Below are 18,434 nucleotides of genomic sequence, written 5' to 3' on the forward strand. Positions count from 1 at the left end.
TATACATGTATGTGTTTGCCTTTGCTTCATGGTGACAAAAATGTATGCAATATTTAGGCTTTGACAGACTACGCCAGCCTATTGACTTTCAATTGCTTCTCCCTGCAGCCATCTCACCACATGGTGAGCATTGGAAAGCTGGGGGGAGCACCTTCTCAAGTAACATTAACTTCGGACTTTCATGCACGTTCGGTAAATAAGTGAGCATTGTAAGAAACCACACACAGAGACCAATCAGTTAACTGAACTTTTAATGAAAAAAAAAATAGAAAATATTAATATCCTTTACATTTTAACAACTGTACATACATGAATTATGATCAATCAAAAACATGCAGGTTGATTTTGCAATATTTTGTGGCATTCATTATTTATTATAAAACGGTCAAAGTCTCATTGTGGCTTGCATATAAGTTAGTTTTTCCCCAGCCATATACATTAAAACATCTGCAAAACTACCCTTTATAAATATGAATATCTCTGGCATTGTAGGTAAGTGAATTTATAAAACAGTTACAAGTTTCCAGTTAACAAGAGGTTTGGTTAAAAACAAAGAAAACACATTGTCTGTCACCTGTAAAGCCCATATATGATTGTTTTTATGATTCCTAACTACTAATTATTTGTGTACCATAAGACTACCTGACTAGATCATACTATCACCATCATACAGCTAAAATAACCTATCATGGTGCATTCATATTTTCTTGTTGATAGGGCTTAAGCTGACATTCTTTGAGTATGTCATTATAAGTGACCAATATTCCCAAGAGCATTTTAGATTTTGAAACAAGCAATTGACTTATATTTTATGGCTATCACACCTCAGTAGACATCAGGTACATTTAAAAACTGTGGACCACCATAAACACCTCTTACTCACATCCAATATACCATGAGCATTACTGGCTGAGGTGGAGCTGTATTTTACCAATCCTCTTATCTGGATTTTGTTTTAAGAGAGAGAATAACATTTTTGTTGCATGGCACCTACATTGCATGCATCTAAGTCTAGAGAAAGGCTGATTATATAGTCGTGTAAAGCAAAGACATAGAATAAAATACATATATATTTATATACACACACATGCAGTACATATTGAAAGTTGTAGCAGAGAGATTAGGAACAGGAATATACTTAACCCTGCCCTCATTACAATTTAAAGGAAAATATATACAAAGCTAAAAACCCAACCTAAAACTTATAAAACAAAGTCAAAAGAAAAAGCCATGTGTAGGCGTACAGTAACTTTAAATCTGAATGATTTTTTTTTGTTTTAAGGTCTCCTACAGTGCTTTATAATGGATCCTCTTAAAAGCAGAACTCTTCCAGATTTTATTAGCCATTTTTCAAGTAAACATTTAAAATGTCCAAAAAATGAAACATCTGCTTGATTTATCTAGTGTCCATTTTATTGAGCAATAAAGCCAGTAATGGAAGCTTTAATATATCATTTAGAATGCTAAGGCTGAACATAGAGCCTTCAGAGTAATCAAGAACAGGAACTACTAGAGAAAACCCCTGCCCTCCCACCTCCTCTTTCATTTTAAGACCATAATTTGTAATAAGAATCTTACAATTAAAATCCAGTTTAAAAAACATTGGCTAGATCACAGGAAAGTTCAGGGTTTTTATAAATAGGGTAAGTTATCTGGCTTTGAATCTCGAGATTATTATATTTGTATACACATAAGAGTAAACTTGGCCAAAAGTGGCAAAATCTGGAAGACTGCAAAATGACCAATGACCAACATGCTAGCAGTGAAAATATCAAATATATTAGACACGTCAAAAAAAACAGAAGACCTATCTACAAGCAGTCACGCAAAAAAAAAAAAAAGTTTTTTTTCTTTGCATTACCAATCTAACAACCTCAGTTCAAAGTTCATCTATTGTAGATGGCAGTAATTTGGCTCCCTTATATATTAGAATAAGTATATCGAAGACCTAAGGCTGGCTAATACATATTGTCCAGATTTTAACTGGTAGATACAGAAACAGCATAAAGAGGTCATTGTATATTACATTCTGTTTCTGAGAAGTGGTCTGAATAAACTTAATAGAAGCTGTCAGACATTCTATAAAAAGAGCTTGTCCCTACATCTTAACCTTCAGTCCAGTTAGCATCAGTGTAGTGTTATAGAATACTAACATTTTAGTTCATTTTAGCGAGCAATGGTCATCTTTATCATAGTATGCTGGCTTTCATAAACTTATTAGGAATTCTTCTGTGGGATCTTTATGGTCACTGTCTTTGATTCTGTGTATTCCCGCAATCCATATTCACCCCTGAAATAGAGAAAAACAAAATAAGAAATTATGGACTTAAGATTCAGTTAAAGTAAAGTAAAGTTAAGTAAAAAATAACAAAAAGACAGACATTAGACAGACAAAGACATTAAAGACAGAGACATTTGAATTGCTGTACAATGGTTTAAAATCAGTACATGCCAGAATGTTTCCACTATGATGGTGCAGTTATAACAAAATATGTTAATCCAAACAAGAACACACCTGCCAAATAATATGACTCTTAAGTAAGTGGTTCCCATGGACCCTAAAACAAAGTAGCTCTGAAAATGACATCACTTATTGAGCATAGGGATGAGCTTCGTGTTCGAGTCGAACCCATGTTCGACTCGAACATCGGCTGTTCGATCGTTCGCCGAATTGCGAACGTTATGGGCCGTTCGCGCTAAATTCGTGTGGCGCGTCACGGCCCATAATTCACTGCGGCATCGCAGTGCATTGCTGGCTGATGATTGGCCAAGCATGCACTATGACCCGCATGCTTGGCCAATCACAGCGCTGTCAGTAGAGAGAGCTGTAATTGGCCAAAGCCAGGGTGGCTTTGGCCAATTATGGCTCAGGGGATTTAGTACACACCCCACACTATATAAGGCCGCCTGCACGGCGGCCCTGTGTAGTGTGTGTTCCGGTGTGCTGAGAGATAGAGAGAGAGAGAGACAGTGTCATTTGATTTGAGTTAGATAGATTAGGCAGAACAGTCAGTCAGTTAGCTGCACTTACAGTGTATTGTGTATATATATGCATCCCAGGTGTTGCATATATATATATACACTGTATTCAGTTTAGCTAGATCTGTTCCTGTTATCTTCTATCTAGACTATTTACATTTAATGCAGTGCGTCCTGCTCACAGTGTTCAGCTAGATCCGTTCCTGTTAAATTCCTACTGACCGGCAGGCTTGTCTGGTTACAGTATATAAAGCTACCTGAAGAAAATTACAGGTGTTCTATTTGATCCTATTAGTACCACGGTCAGGCAGCTAGACTATTTACATTTAGTACAGTGCGTCCTGCTCACAGTGTTCAGCTAGATCCGTTCCTGTTATCTTCCTACTGACAGGCAGGCTTGTCTGGTTACAGTATATAAAGCTACCTGAAGAAAATTACAGGTGTTCTATTTGATCCTATTAGTACCACGGTCAGGCAGCTAGACTATTTACATTTAGTACAGTGCGTCCTGCTCACAGTGTACAGCTAGATCCGTTCCTGTTATCTTCCTACTGACAGGCAGGCTTGTCTGGTTACAGTATATAAAGCTACCTGAAGAAAATTACAGGTGTTCTATTTGATCCTATTAGTACCACGGTCAGGCAGCTAGACTATTTACATTTAGTACAGTGCGTCCTGCTCACAGTGTACAGCTAGATCCGTTCCTGTTATCTTCCTACTGACAGGCAGGCTTGTCTGGTTACAGTATATAAAGCTACCTGAAGAAAATTACAGGTGTTCTATTTGATCCTATTAGTACCACGGTCAGGCAGCTAGACTATTTACATTTAGTACAGTGCGTCCTGCTCACAGTGTACAGCTAGATCCGTTCCTGTTATCTTCCTAATGACAGGCAGGCTTGTCTGGTTACAGTATATAAAGCTACCTGAAGAAAATTACAGGTGTTCTATTTGATCCTATTAGTACCACGGTCAGGCAGCTAGACTATTTACATTTAGTACAGTGCGTCCTGCTCACAGTGTTCAGCTAGATCCGTTCCTCTTATCTTCCTACTGACAGGCAGGCTTGTCTGGTTACAGTATATAAAGCTACTTGAAGAAAATTACAGGTGTTCTATCCCAGCTTAGTGCAGCTACAGGCCATTAGTATGTCTGGAAGGCCAAGAAGGAGAGGCAGACAGTCACAAGCCAATAAGAGAGGGCAAGCAGGCTCTGTGTCTAGTGCTGGTCGTGGAGACGGTGCATCCTCATCAGCACGTGGCCATGGGACACGCTTGGCCTTTTTTTCGGCAGCTGGCCATGTTGAGCCGCAACATGCGGAAGACTTGGTCGAGTGGATGACCAAGCCGTCCTCATCCTCCTCATCCTCTCTCACCCATGCCCAGGGTGCTTTGTCTGGCAAAGCAGCGGCCTCTTCCCTCAGCTCAATGTCATCAGTGACTCCTTCCCTAGCTCCACCATGTCCTCATGAGGATTCCCTCGAACTGTTTGACCACAGTGTTGGGTACATGCTCCAGGAGGATGCCCAGCGTTTGGAAGGCTCTGATGACGATACTGAGCTCGATGAAGGCAGTAACATGAGCGCGGACAGAGGGGGTGCCCAAGAAGGACAGCAATCTGGCAGTCATGCTCCCCCTGCTGCAGCATACTGCCAGGTTTGCTCCAGTGATGAGGAGGGAGGGGATGATGAGGTCACTGACTCAACGTGGGTGCCTGATAGGAGAGAGGAGGAGGAGGAGGAGGAGGAGGAGGAGGAGGAGGAGGAGGAGGAGGAGGCGGCAGCACATCACCAACGAGGCAGGATGCCCTCCAGGGGCCAGCCTAAGGGCAGCACATTGACTGCATCACACCCCAAAGCTCCACATGTGCAGGGCGCTGCAGTCTCTGCGCGTTATTCAAAAAGTTCTTTGGTGTGGGCCTTTTTTGAGACGAGTGCATCAGATCGCACCGCTGCTATTTGCAACATATGTCTCAAGCGTATCTCGCGTGGCCAAAATATCTCCCGCTTGGGTACCACATGCTTGACCAGACATATGTTGACCTGCCATGCAGTTCGTTGGCAAGCGTATCTAAAAGACCCACACCAAAGAACAAAGAGGATCTCTCCTTGCTCCTCATCAGCTGAGATTTCCAACCCCACTAGACCTTCAGTCCTCTCTGAGACCTGCAGTGAGAGGAATGAAGGTGTAGAATTAGGTGTGTCACAGCCAAGTACTTGTGGGCAATCTGCTTTTGGTACACCGACGTCAGATTGTACCAGGCAAATTTCCCTGCCCCAGCTGCTGCACCGCCGAAAGAAGTTTGCTCCCAGCCATCCACATGCCCAGCGGTTGAATGCTAGCTTGGCAAAATTGCTAGCACTTCAACTGCTGCCTTTTCAGTTGGTAGACTCTGCCCCCTTCCGTGAGTTTGTGGAATGTGCGGTTCCTCAGTGGCAGGTACCCAAACGCCACTTTTTCTCACGGAAGGCGATTCCGGCTCTCTACCGGCATGTGGAAGGCAATGTCCATGCCTCGCTGGACAGGGCGGTCAGCGGTAAGGTGCATATTACCGCTGACTCATGGTCCAGCAGGCATGGACAGGGACGTTACCTAAGTTTCACGGCGCATTGGGTGACTCTGCTGGCAGCTGGGAAGGATGCAGGACAAGGTGCAGTAGTGTTGGAGGTTGTTCCGCCACCACGCCTCCAAAATGCTGATTGTGACACACCTCTCTCCTCCACCCCCTCCTCTTCTTCTTCCTCCATGGCCTCTTCCTCGGAACCAGCGGTGCTCCGTAGGCGTTCAAGGGGCTACGCAAGTACGCAGGCCAAAAGATGCCATGCGGTGCTTGAGCTGGTGTGCTTGGGGGACAGGAGCCACACTGGGGCAGAGGTTCTGTCAGCTCTGCAGGGGCAGGTTCAGAGGTGGTTGACGCCACGCCAACTTAAGGCAGGAATGGTGGTTTGCGACAATGGCACCAACCTCCTCTCTGCCCTCCGACAGGGACAAATGACCCATGTGCCCTGTTTGGCTCACGTCCTTAACTTGGTGGTGCAGCGGTTCTTGGGCAGGTACCCGGGCTTACAGGATGTCCTGAGGCAGGCCAGGAAAGTCTGTGTGCATTTCCGCCGGTCATATAATGCCAGTGCTCGGCTGACGGACCTCCAAAAGGAGTTTAACCTGCCCAAGAACCGCCTAATCTGTGACATGCCCACCAGGTGGAACTCAACGTTGGCCATGCTGCAGCGGCTGCACACGCAGCAGAGGGCCATAAATGAGTACCTGTGCGACTATGGCACCAGGACAGGGTCAGGGGAGCTTGGTTTTTTTTCCCCACGCCAGTGGGCCATGATCAGGGATGCATGCACTGTCCTGTCACCATTCGAGGAGGCCACGAGGATGGTGAGCAGTGACAGTGCATGCATCAGTGACACTGTCCCCCTTGTCCACCTGTTGGAGCACACGCTGCGTGGAATAATGGACAGGGCACTTGAGGCAGAACAGAGGCAGGAAGAGGAGGACTTCCTTAGCTCTCAAGGCCCCCTTTATCCAGACAGTGTTCCTGCGTGCCCGCCGATCACACAGGAAGAGGACGAGGAGGAAGAGGAGGAGGAGGAAGATTGTGTCAGTATGGAGGTGGAGCCTGGCACTCAGCATCAGCAGCAGTCTTTAAGGGATCAGTCCCAAGAAACACATGGACTTGTACGTGGCTGGGAGGAGGTGGCTGCGGACCATGTCGTTCTTAGTGACCCAGAGGACTCCGGACCGAATGCCTCAGCAAACCTACGCTGCATGGCCTCCCTGATCCTGCAAAGCCTGCGTAAGGATCCTCGTATTCGTGGTATCAAGGAGAAGGACCAATACTGGCTGGCAACCCTCCTTGATCCACGTTACAAGGGTAAGGTTGCGGACCTTATCTTGCCATCGCAGAGGGAGCAGAGGATGAAACATCTTCGGGAGGCCTTGCAGAAAGGTCTGTGCAACGCGTTCCCAGAGACTGGGAGGTTACAAACTCCTGTTTCTGGACAACGTGTTGCTGAGGCTTCGGTCAGTCAAAGAAGGAGCGGTGGAGAAGGTGGCCGTCTGACCGATGCGTTCAGACAATTTTTTGGTCCGCAGCCCCAAGGTATGATCGGTTCCAGCAACCATCGCCAGCGTCTGTTTTACATGGTGCAGGAATACCTAGGGGCAAGATCAGACTTGGACACCTTTCCCACCGAAAATCCTCTGGGTTACTGGGTCTTGAGGATGGATCACTGGCCAGAGCTTGCACAGTATGCAATTGAGCTACTGGCCTGTCCTGCATCCAGCGTTCTTTCGGAACGCACATTCAGTGCTGCTGGAGGCGTGGTAACCGATCACAGGGTGCGTCTGTCCACCGACTCGGTCGATCGGCTGACCTTCATAAAAATGAATGAGTCTTGGATCACCACCAGCTACCAAGCACCTGATGCTGATGTAACCGAATAATTTTTTTTGAAATCTCAGATCCCTTCAAAGACTGCCTATGCTGATGCTGAGTGACTATCCCTGAGTAATTATCCTCTTCCTCCTCAATCATCACGCTGATAGCTTGTTGCAGTGTTGTGGCACCAGCACCAGTGCCTAAGGCCCAATTTTTCTGCCCCTGTCTAACAGGGGCGTGTAATTACAATTTTTGATGCAATACTTTGCAGCAGGGCTCGTTCCTGCGTTCCAACTAGAGTGTCTGTGAGGGGTTGCAGTGTTGTGGCACCAGCACCAGTGCCTAAGGCCCAATTTTTCTGCCCCTGTCTAACAGGGGCGTGTAATTACAATTTTTGAAGCAATAATTTGCAGCAGGGCTCGTTCCTGCGTTCCAACTAGAGTGTCTGTGAGGGGTTGCAGTGTTGTGGCACCAGCACCAGTGCCTAAGGCCCAATTTTTCTGCCCCTGTCTAACAGGGGCGTGTAATTACAATTTTTGAAGCAATAATTTGCAGCAGGGCTCGTTCCTGCGTTCCAACTAGAGTGTCTGTGAGGGGTTGCAGTGTTGTGGCACCAGCACCAGTGCCTAAGGCCTAATTTTTCAGCTCCTGTTCAACAGGGGCATGTAATTACAATTCTTGATCTAATATTTCACAGCAGGGCCCTGTGAGGGCTTACAGTGTTGTGGCCACAGCAACACCTAAGGCCCAAATTTCTGCTGAGTATATAGGGCAGGACCCTACTTTCAAACATCTAACTTACAAACGACTCCTACTTGCAAACGGAAGGAGACAACAGGAAGTGAGATGAAATCTACCCCTAGGAAGGGAAATTCTCTCCTGTAAGAGTTAATATGGGAAAACAAGTTCTCCTTTCCACTGATGCTTTCCAATCCTTGTTCCACAAAAAAACCCAAATTTTCAAAAAACATTTTTCATTGGGACAAAAAAGTGAGGTGAAATCTTCTGAAGAGGAGGAAAGACAGCAAAACAAATGTCACAGGGGTGATAACCCTTCCCTATGTTTTCCAAAAAGCTTAGAAAAGATTTTTTGGCTGGAGCTAAACACGTTAAAAATGTTCAAAATTACAAACAGATTCTACTTAACAACAAACCTACAGTCCCTGTCTTGTTTGCACCGCCTGTATACTGCTGTTCAGAGTATATAGGGCCTGGTGGCCCCACACCTTTCCTTATTTTAATTTGGGTGCGGGGTTCCCCTTAATATCCATACAAGACCCAAAGGGACTGGTAATGGACTGGGGGGTACCCATGCCGTTTGTCTCACTGATTTTCATCCATATTGCCATGACCCGACATGACATTAAACCCGCAAGCAGTTTTAAATGAGATTTTTTCCTTTAAAAATGACATTTGGTGCAGGGACTGTTCTAAACATGGGAAACACGCGTCACTTTACAGGCATACTATAGACACCCCCCAGGTACGATATTTAAAGGAATATTTCACTTTTTTTTTTTTACTTTAAGCATCATTAAAATCACTGCTCCCGAAAAAACGGCCGTTTTTAAAAGTTTTTTTTGCATTGATACATGTCCCCTGGGGTAGGACCCGGGTCCCCAAACCCTTTTTAGGACAATACCATGCAAATTAGCCTTTAAAATGAGCACTTTTGATTTCGAACGTTCGAGTCCCATAGACGTCAATGGGGTTCTAACGTTCGTGCGAACTTTCGGTCCGTTCGCGGGTTCTGGTGCGAACCGAACCGGGGGGTGTTCGGCTCATCCCTAATTGAGCAGTTATGAGATACTAAACCAGACTGAATAATACATTTAGGATTTGGCCACACTGACCCTGATTTTTTAAAGGAGTAGAGCATGTTAACTTTCAAAGTGAATTTGTATCTATCCTATGGTTACCATCTGCCCTTGTTTGCCAGGGACAGTCCCTGTATTGAGGGGTCTGTCCCCAGCAAATAGAAATCCCTCGCAAAATGCCCAGCAGTATATTCCAACAGTCTGACCTGTACTGTACAGATGCCACGACTACCCCAATATATACCTGCAGGCCTAATTGCACATGTACAGTAATTGTAGTTTGGTAGATCAGCCTGCCTCCTGAGTATTGTCTTGCTTGCTCAACTGGCTACAGAGTTCAGTAGTACTATATTGAAGTGGTCATGGGGTCTGCTCATTGTGGGTCAGACTACACATCCTGATTGATCGGTAAATGATTATATTATTATTACAGCACAGATCTGGTTATTTATCCAGCTCACAAAAATAGAGGAAACATTTTTGCTGCATAGACAAAAACCTGGATTTGTCAGTAGCAACCAGTCAATTTACAGATTTACTGTTTTCTTACTTTAGAAAAGTAAAGACCAGCATATGGTTACTGAGTAACTGTATGCGGACTTCACTTTTTTACTATGATGTGGACATTTATTGTTAATAATGTGTAAAGATGTAATGCACTATTTTCTATCATTACTTACTCCTGACCCAAAAGTCTCTGCATCACTAAGGCTAGATTCACACTTGTGCGGGTGCTTGCGGGTGCATATAAATTCCCCTGAAAATAGGGGGAAAATCGTGGGTGCGTGTTATATGCCGACAGCGTACCTCGGAGGGGAAGGAGGGGGGCGAGTGCCACTGGAATTCACTGAACCGTCATCTCCCCTCCACTCCGCTCAGCTCTCACTTGGCTCTAACTCGGCTCGCATGTCACACACACAGTCCCGCCTCCGCCACCGGCATTGGACCAGTGTTCTGTCTATCACAGAAGCTGGTCCAATGTCAATGGCAGAGGCGGGACTGTGTATGTGACTGCCGACTGAGAGCTGAGAAAACATATGACGGCTCGGTGATTTCCTATGAGAGTTGGTGAGCTACATTGATGGGGTAGATGGGCGCAGATCAGGCTGCAGATGGGCACAGAACAGGCTGCAGATGGACACAGATCAGGCTGCAGATGGGCACAGAACAGGCTGCAGATGGGCACAAATCAGGCTGCACTGAAGCTGCAGATGGGCACAGATCAAGCTGCAGATGGGCACAGAACAGGCTGCAGATGGGCACAGATTAGGCTGCATTGAGGCTGCAGATGGGCACTAATCAGGCTGCATTGATGCTCACTGACCATTATTTTGCTTCAAAGTGGTTTAGGGAAAGTTTTTTTTCCCTGAAACTGCCCTCTTAAATTGGGGTGTGTGTTATATGCCTGCGCATGTTATACACCGATAAATCGGGTACTTAAGATTACAGATCCACCTAGAATTTTGACTTGAATTAATAATGAAAAGTCAGGTTTTTTTAAATATGTGTTTGCAGCAATCTAAAATATGTAGTGTCTGCAAACCACAGAAATGATTTCCTGGTGACTAGAAAGTTTATTTTCAATTGATCTTATTTACAGTGTATCTAAGATCCCACACCCGCAACCAACTGCAGCCAAACCGCGCTGGACTGCCATTCATTCTTACTGGCACCCCCACTGCAAGTGCAAAGCATGTACGGGTGCGGAAAATTGTGTGGTGCAAAAGCACTCCACACATCTGAAAGAGCAGAACATTTCCAGGTGAGGGAAATCCCATGGTGCAAAAGCACCAATCTGATTTCCCTCCAGCTGTCATTTCAAAAAGGTGCAAGAACCTTTTTTCTGCTTGAAATGCAGGCACAGCAGCTGCTTTCAAATGAATTGGCTGCCATGTCTGTGCAAACAGGGATCGCAGAGCCACTTAAGTGTGAACCTAGCCGTACTCCTGATACCTGAACTCTCTGTATTACGTACTCCTAACCTCTGCAATCTGTGTCTTACTTACTACTGACTCCTGCACCCTCTGTTGTACTAAAGTAGAATGTCAAATGAAAATTCTTAGAAAAAAGAATGTTCCAGTTAATTTGTTTTTCTAATCATTAGTGGGTCAAATTGCCATTCATTTTTCAACTGCAGTGATAAGAAGATTTGGAGGAAGCAGATTGGAAAATTTTTCTCGAACTAACAAATTTCTAACAGTGTGTGGTATGCTGTTGTTTTTCGGTATTAAGTCCCTTAATTCCCAAATCAAATGTTAAAGACAAACAAAATTTTTCAACATTCAAATGTTCTTAGAATGTTCTTAGAATGTTCTGAGAATTTTCGTATGCATTTTCCTAAGACTTTTCCTAAGAAATTCTATCCATGTATGGCCAGCTTTACTCTTGACCTCTGCACTGTGCGTTACATAATTCTGACTCCTAATTCTGTGTTTCTGACTCATGACCCCTGCACTTTGTGTTTTATGCATTTGTGATCCAGAGCAGAGTATATTCAGTTTTTATTTTAGCCATACACTGTTAACCATACACTGTCAAGCCCTCCTATTACCAAAATTTGACCACACCCACTATTTACTCTGGTGCACATTGCCGCATCAATTCTCTTTTCGATTTCTCTCCTTTTTATTTTAAATATCTTCCTCATGTACCAAGCATATGTGGCCAATTGTTTCAGGGTATGTTAAAAATGGGGGAGTGATTTTGTGAGTATGGCTACAAATTGGGTGATATTTGTGGGTGTGGTTAAAAGTGGGTATGGTCAGTAGGGTGTCCCCAGATATTATTTTCAAAATCTGGTAGCCTTAAGCTAATAATAAGTGAAAGAAAGGTGAAAGAAAGTGAACATTTACTTTGAACATGAACATGTTCTACTCCTTTAGTAAATCAACCCCACCATGGCTGCCCAAACAACCATGGTAAACAAATTATGAAAAAACATGCTTGTGTTACTATCAAGATAGGTATCGAGTCTTAATGTAAATATAAAGACAAAAACTGACTGTGGGTCTACTGTGCCCAATTTTTGACAGTAGGTTCCCTTCTGTTAATATTGCTCTAAAATTACTTAAATTACTAGAGAATACCTGATTTATAATTTTGGTTGATATTAGAAATATAGTCTTTTAATAATTGACTACCAGGGGATAATTGGCATATAATGAGGTTGATTTACTAAGACTAGAGAGTGCAAATTCTGGTACAGCTGTGCATAGAAAACAATCAGCCTCCAGCTTTTTTTTTGTCAAAGTTTAACCGAACAAGCTGAAGTTAGAAGCTGATTGGCTACCATGCACAGCTGCACCAGATTTTGCACTCTCCGGTTTTAGTAAATCAACCTCAATGTGTGATATTGAGACCTTATATTGCAAATTTGGGTGTAGACGGTATAAACATATCTTCCCAAACTCCTAGGCTGCAACCTGCCCAACTGCCATCCCCCTGTCTAGTGAGAACAATTAAGTGGCCTTCATGACTATTTTTATCAGACAGGATGCTGACAAGTCGAAGAGGAGTAGCCCTGAAGTCAAGGAAGACATGCCTCTAATAAAATAAATAAATACAAAAAAAAAATCATAACATACAAAAAAGTGGGTTTTCTCGCTAGTAAAGTTAATAGTAGATCCCTTGAGGTGACTGTGTTTAGGCTGGACTAAATTGTGTGATCAAGTTGAGATGGAAGGTTCCATTCCCAGACACATTTACCACATGCAGTTCTTGGGTAGTGACTCAGTGAATAAATCTAGCTTGGTTGTCCCAGAGTAAATGTGGCAAATGATTTAGGGAATGGATTCTTTCACTGCAGCCTTTGCAAGAGATGCTCTTTACATTTATTTTTCTAATAAACTTACATATGTTACAGTGGTAATGTCAAGCTTGACATATAAAGGTTGACATTAGCACCATAATACATGCGAATACAATTCCTTGCGTAAAATGGCAAAGTACCGTCATTCATATATTGAACGTGATGACTTTTTAAGGTGCACTTACATTTCTCTTCCATTTCCAGACATTTTGTATCCTCCAAATGGGCTTTGAGCATTTAGAGCATTGTAACAATTTATCCTGTATTAGGAAAATATACACATTAAATTCACATGAAAATTATAACATGTTCACATTGTCAGAGTCCAATAGTTCCAAATACTCTAGATATGTTGTTTCGCACTGCCCCCTAAACATTCATCTTGGTACAGCTACAATGTCTAGTCAACTCAATACACATTAGTAGGACAGGAAATTTAGTTACTACAATAAACATCAGTTGACCAGTGGTATAATACACATGGAGATTCTTTTATAAACATCAGAGAAGCTTTGTGTATTGCAACCAAATTTAAGGTGACATTTAGCCAGCATGTTTGAGAGAATTCATAAACATTTTGTAAAGTATTACATTTTACAGATACAGAGTGTGCATGCTTGCCATGCCTGGAGGATAACTCAAATAGGAGTAAACTATTTTTTTTTCAGTACACTTACTGTAGCCAGCAAAAAAAATAAAAAATACACTAACAATTTGTGTTAAAAACAGTTTTTAGGTGCACATTTGAAAATATATGTGGAAGCCACACACTGCCTCACAAGGGCCCCTCTGTAAAGTGCAGTTCCAGCTCTAGTCTATTAGAGCCTCTGTGTTGGAGCTTACTGTAAATAGCAATGGACAAATAACTATAATAAATATCAAAAGACATGGTCATGACTATTAGTTAATTAAATCAAACTTCAAATTAATTTTGTGATTTTCTTTTTCAAATTATTTCTACTTATCACAACTCACTGTATCTTTAGCTTCAATTTATTTCTCAAGATTAAAAGACTTGTTTAGTTAGCTTAGTGAATAAATTGAATGTGTTTTAATCCAAACATGAGCAAGGCAAAATCCTTTTTTTTATTTTCCAGTCCATTATCGATTATTCAGAATCAATATTCTGTTTTCCTTTAGTGAATCAACCTTTTTATTTGTGCTGTTTGTCTCCATAAATTATTAAGGGTGGGAATGCTACTAAATGACTGTTTTCTGTACACCCCCATGCACAAATAATACACCACTATATTATTGTATAACATATATATTATTATTATTATTATTATTATTATTATTATTATTATTATACATGTTTTATTTAGCGCCAACAGTTTGTGCAGCACTTTACAACATGAGGGCAGACATTACAGTTACATTACAATTTGGTACAAGAGGAATCAGAGGGCCGTGCTCGTTGGAGCTTACAATCTAAAAAATACTTTGTATATATTAATAAAATATTTAAGCAAGCACCTACATCTTATACAAGAATTGATGACAGATTAAAAATATATGCATAACAGAAGCATATTTAAAGCATAGCTACCCCAAGGGCAATGATTTAATATATCACAGCTAACCAGTCTTTAGAATTGGAGGCTGCATTGGTTTTCTTTTTTCTTTTTTTTAAACCTGGTGATCCTGCCAGTAACACATATTCTGTTCTAGGGTGACAACATTCATCCACTGAACTGTATCTATGGAGAAGCATTCTTGCCACCTTAAGGCAGGACTCAAAAGCCACCCCATTTTCCTTTTCTGCATAACATAAATGGTAGGGAAGTTGTATTCCTCAGTGATAGCTGGGAACAATGTAACTGTAATGAACAATGTAACAGGAAAGCAGTACAGACAGAGCTCAGGAAGTTATATCTTACAACATTTCTAGCAAGATTAACAGGTACTTCTTTACCAGATGTAACAAAGAGATTTCAATGGTATATTTGACAGTCCAAAATAGACTAAATAACAGAAATTCATTGTTAGAATTTAATTACCCTTAATGGATTAATTCTGCTCTTTCCTTATTAGTGATGGGGGAAAAAATCCTTACAGTTTTAAGACACTGGGAGCTCCAATTTTCAGTTTGAGGTTCTGCTGAAATATCTTTGCAACAGTTTCATTTGTACTTTTACTATAAAATTCAGATTATAGTTGTTGTTTAAATAGTTCCTTGGGCAATACGCAGTATAAATAGCACTGTAGCAAATACCTAAACCTGACGTCATATGTGATTTAATTAGGCTTCATTGCTAATAAAGTGTTTTCATGGACTCAGAAAAGGCCATTTTGATCTGTATAAAAAATACAAAGGCATAAATTTCCAAAACAGCCTTTATTGCATTTTGAAAAAGAGCAATATTGCAGGATCTTAAAGTTAAGATCATAAAATGAAAGGTCTTGTTTTGCATATTTAGTAGTTTGCATTAATTTAAAACTATGTAGATTATACCTATGTAGATATACTGTATATTTGTTTGAACAATTGACTAAATGAATTGGTATGATAATGCACAAAAAAATCAAAACAGTATAAGTACAAAAAAATTATAAACTTTGGAAAATAAAATCTAAAGGTTTTCTTACCACACTGTTCCAGCCTGCATTGCAGAGGAGACTGTAAGGGCCTTGTTGATATCATTGGTAAATACAGCTGCAACTAGCCCAAAGTCAGAGTTGTTGGCTCTTTCAATAGCTTCCTCCATTGTTTTAAACCTCAGAATTTGTTGGACAGGCCCAAATATCTAAAAGGAATATGTTTTTGTTTAAAATCTGTGTCTTTTCTTTTACAATGTATATTTCACATGAACAAAACTACTTACTCAACTAGCATTTTTGGAAACATATGGTTAAAGAGAGCCCAAAGAAATGCATAATATCCAGAATACAAATTAAAAATACAAAACACAAAACCCCAGAAAAATGAAAATGAAAAAAAAAAAAAAATACATGAACCCCCGCACCAAACAGTGCCTCCCTGGCATAGACATAATACAAAAAAAAACTAAGGGGCAAAGAATAATTGCCCCTTTTTGTTACCATATTTGCTGGTGTATAAGGCGACTGGGCGTATAAGACGACTAATTTTCCAGTGAAAACATACGTTTTGGAATATACTCGCCGTATATGACTACCCCACTTCCGAGGCTTCATATTTCCTTCTTCTTGCTGGAGCTGGAGCCATGATGGGGTCTTGTCTAACAGTCATTTTTACACCCACTAATTCCACTAATCTGTCAGCCTGCTGGATGTGGGACGTTCGTTGAGGGCCAGCTTGACCCAAACGAACTAAAGGTGCACATTTTATACCGGCTTATAAGATGACCCCCGATTTTTGGGGGATGTTTTTAAGTATAAAAAGTCCTCTTAAACACCAGAAAATGCAATATTTCTATGCCAGGGAGGCACTCTTTGGTGGTAGGGTAAGTGGTGTTTTTTAATCTTTCATTTTTCTGGGATTTTGTGTTTTGTGTGGGATGGTAGGGTTCATTGGATGGTAATGTTCCTACTACAGAAAGTACGGAGGGACAGACTAGGATTATAAAGGTGAACTAGCAAAATTTTGGATTGTGAAACATATGGAAACATGTACTAGATTTTGTGGAAACCAAGTGATTCTTGTATTTTTATTCTTGTGACTTGTCCTTGTGGCACACTTTACCTCCTCTTTAGCAACTCTCATGTCGTCTGTCACGTTGGAAAAGACAGTTGGCTCTATGAAGAGTCCTTTCCTTCCCAATGGTTTGCCACCACATTCCAGTTTGGCACCTTCGGCAATGCCACTCTGAATCAGTTCCAAAATTTTATTGTACTGCTTCTTATCAGTCTTCAGAAAGAAAGAAAGCAATCATTCATAAGTATAAGGCCGGAAAGATTAAAAAATTACAAATGTTGTATACGGTTTTACTAATGCACTTTAAAAAGTTTACTTGATAGATAGAAGACAGGTATACCTGACTTGCCATTACAAGAGGGCCATTAGTCTACAGTCTGCTATAATAATAATAGCTCTTCAGCGTTGCACTGATGTTTCAAGAGGGTCAAACTCCCTAAAAATGCCAGTCTAAAGATGAAGAGGTCTCCTCTGCACCTCAAAAGATTGTGTGTGAATGTAAGGGTAGTGTTTTTCTAGTAACTTTTCTAACCCTGCTGGGGTAAGTAAATTCTATTCCCTGTTCTGATGATGTGGTATTGGAATTCATGCAAACCAACGAAAAAGTAGCACATAAACAAGCCCAAATTCTTATATCTTTTCTAGACCCTTAACAAAGGGGACTGAAAACTACTGTTTTGGGGGAAGAAGGCATATTTGCTCACTCAGTGCTGAAGGGCATATAGGCTGGTATCACCTTAGCAGAAGACCTGCTTGTGCACACTAGGCTGTTATCCAAACCAACTGGTAAATATTGTAACAATTAAAAAAGCTAAAGAAGTAATGAAAAATTAGTTTACTAGGTTGGTGTCTTTAGGGAGTGGGCATGCATGCATTGTGGATCTGGTTGTATTTACCAGTATCCACTTTGTGTGAATCAGCTCAATTTATATTGGATCTTAAATGGCACAGATAGTTGATAAATCCATATCTTTATTAATGACTGATATCAAAGTATACAGCACTCTACTGTAAATATTCAATGAACACTTCTTGATAAACCCCCATGATTATATACTTTGATTCACTAAGTTAATTTAGCTGTCAGTCCATTATCAATGCATGCCCTTTGAAGAAACAATCAGTCCTATATTAACAGATGTGGTAAACTGCTGTGCTGTTCCTTTCCTAATACCTGTGGGCCTTGTTCTGTAGTTGGATCAAAAGGACTCCCAACTACTCTCCGTTTTGCACGTTCAACACTTTTCCGAACAAATTCATCATAGATTGAGTCCTCAACAAATGTTCTGGAGCCTGCAGTACAACACTGTCCTTGGTTGAAGAAGACACCTTGGTGTGCTTGTTCCACAGCATAGTCCACTGCAGGAGATATATAAATACCAGCGGGATCATAAATATGTATTACAACAAGCATTGTGAAACAAAAAGAGACCCACCAGCCCACAAGCAGAACATGAAGGAGCAGAAGCAAGTGATGAAATCATCCCTCTGGTCAGCACAAGTGCATGCAGCCAAGCCTACTAGGCTTCTTTTGCATGCCCTCCCTGTCTCAGGCAACAGGATTACTGGTGACTGATATTAAGACAAATTCATGTCCGTACACTAGTTATAAAATACATTTAACATTTTGAAAAAAAACCTGGAACCATATTCACTGATTATTTTTCTATAAGCATTGCTTTCAGCTTTAAGAGGTTAAGTTGATATTCTATCAACATAAGAATAGAGAAAATGTGTGACCTTAGCATCTCTGACCATTGATCGTAAGTACCAGACATGACTGGATATTACATTAGTCTTATCTAAGTGTAAAAAACGTGCTTTAAATA

At 41.4% G+C, this 18,434-nt stretch overlaps 1 protein-coding gene across 1 annotated transcript in view; it reads right to left on the reverse strand.

Annotated features, from left to right (window-relative positions):
- Positions 1 to 234: 234 nt before the first annotated feature.
- Positions 235 to 18,434, reverse strand: part of ALDH1A2 (aldehyde dehydrogenase 1 family member A2) — a 99,432-nt gene continuing 81,232 nt past the window's right edge. Inside the window, exons 9-13 of the mRNA XM_073618808.1 lie at positions 17,780 to 17,964; positions 16,654 to 16,818; positions 15,579 to 15,736; positions 13,175 to 13,249; positions 235 to 2,290 (exon numbers count right to left, since the gene is read on the reverse strand). Of these exons, the coding sequence (XP_073474909.1) occupies positions 2,218 to 2,290; positions 13,175 to 13,249; positions 15,579 to 15,736; positions 16,654 to 16,818; positions 17,780 to 17,964 (656 nt within the window). The 3' untranslated portion in view covers positions 235 to 2,217. The remainder of the gene's footprint in view (positions 2,291 to 13,174; positions 13,250 to 15,578; positions 15,737 to 16,653; positions 16,819 to 17,779; positions 17,965 to 18,434) is intronic.

The sequence above is a fragment of the Aquarana catesbeiana genome, linkage group LG03 (assembly GCF_042186555.1).
Source record: "Aquarana catesbeiana isolate 2022-GZ linkage group LG03, ASM4218655v1, whole genome shotgun sequence".
NCBI lineage: Eukaryota > Metazoa > Chordata > Amphibia > Anura > Ranidae > Aquarana > Aquarana catesbeiana.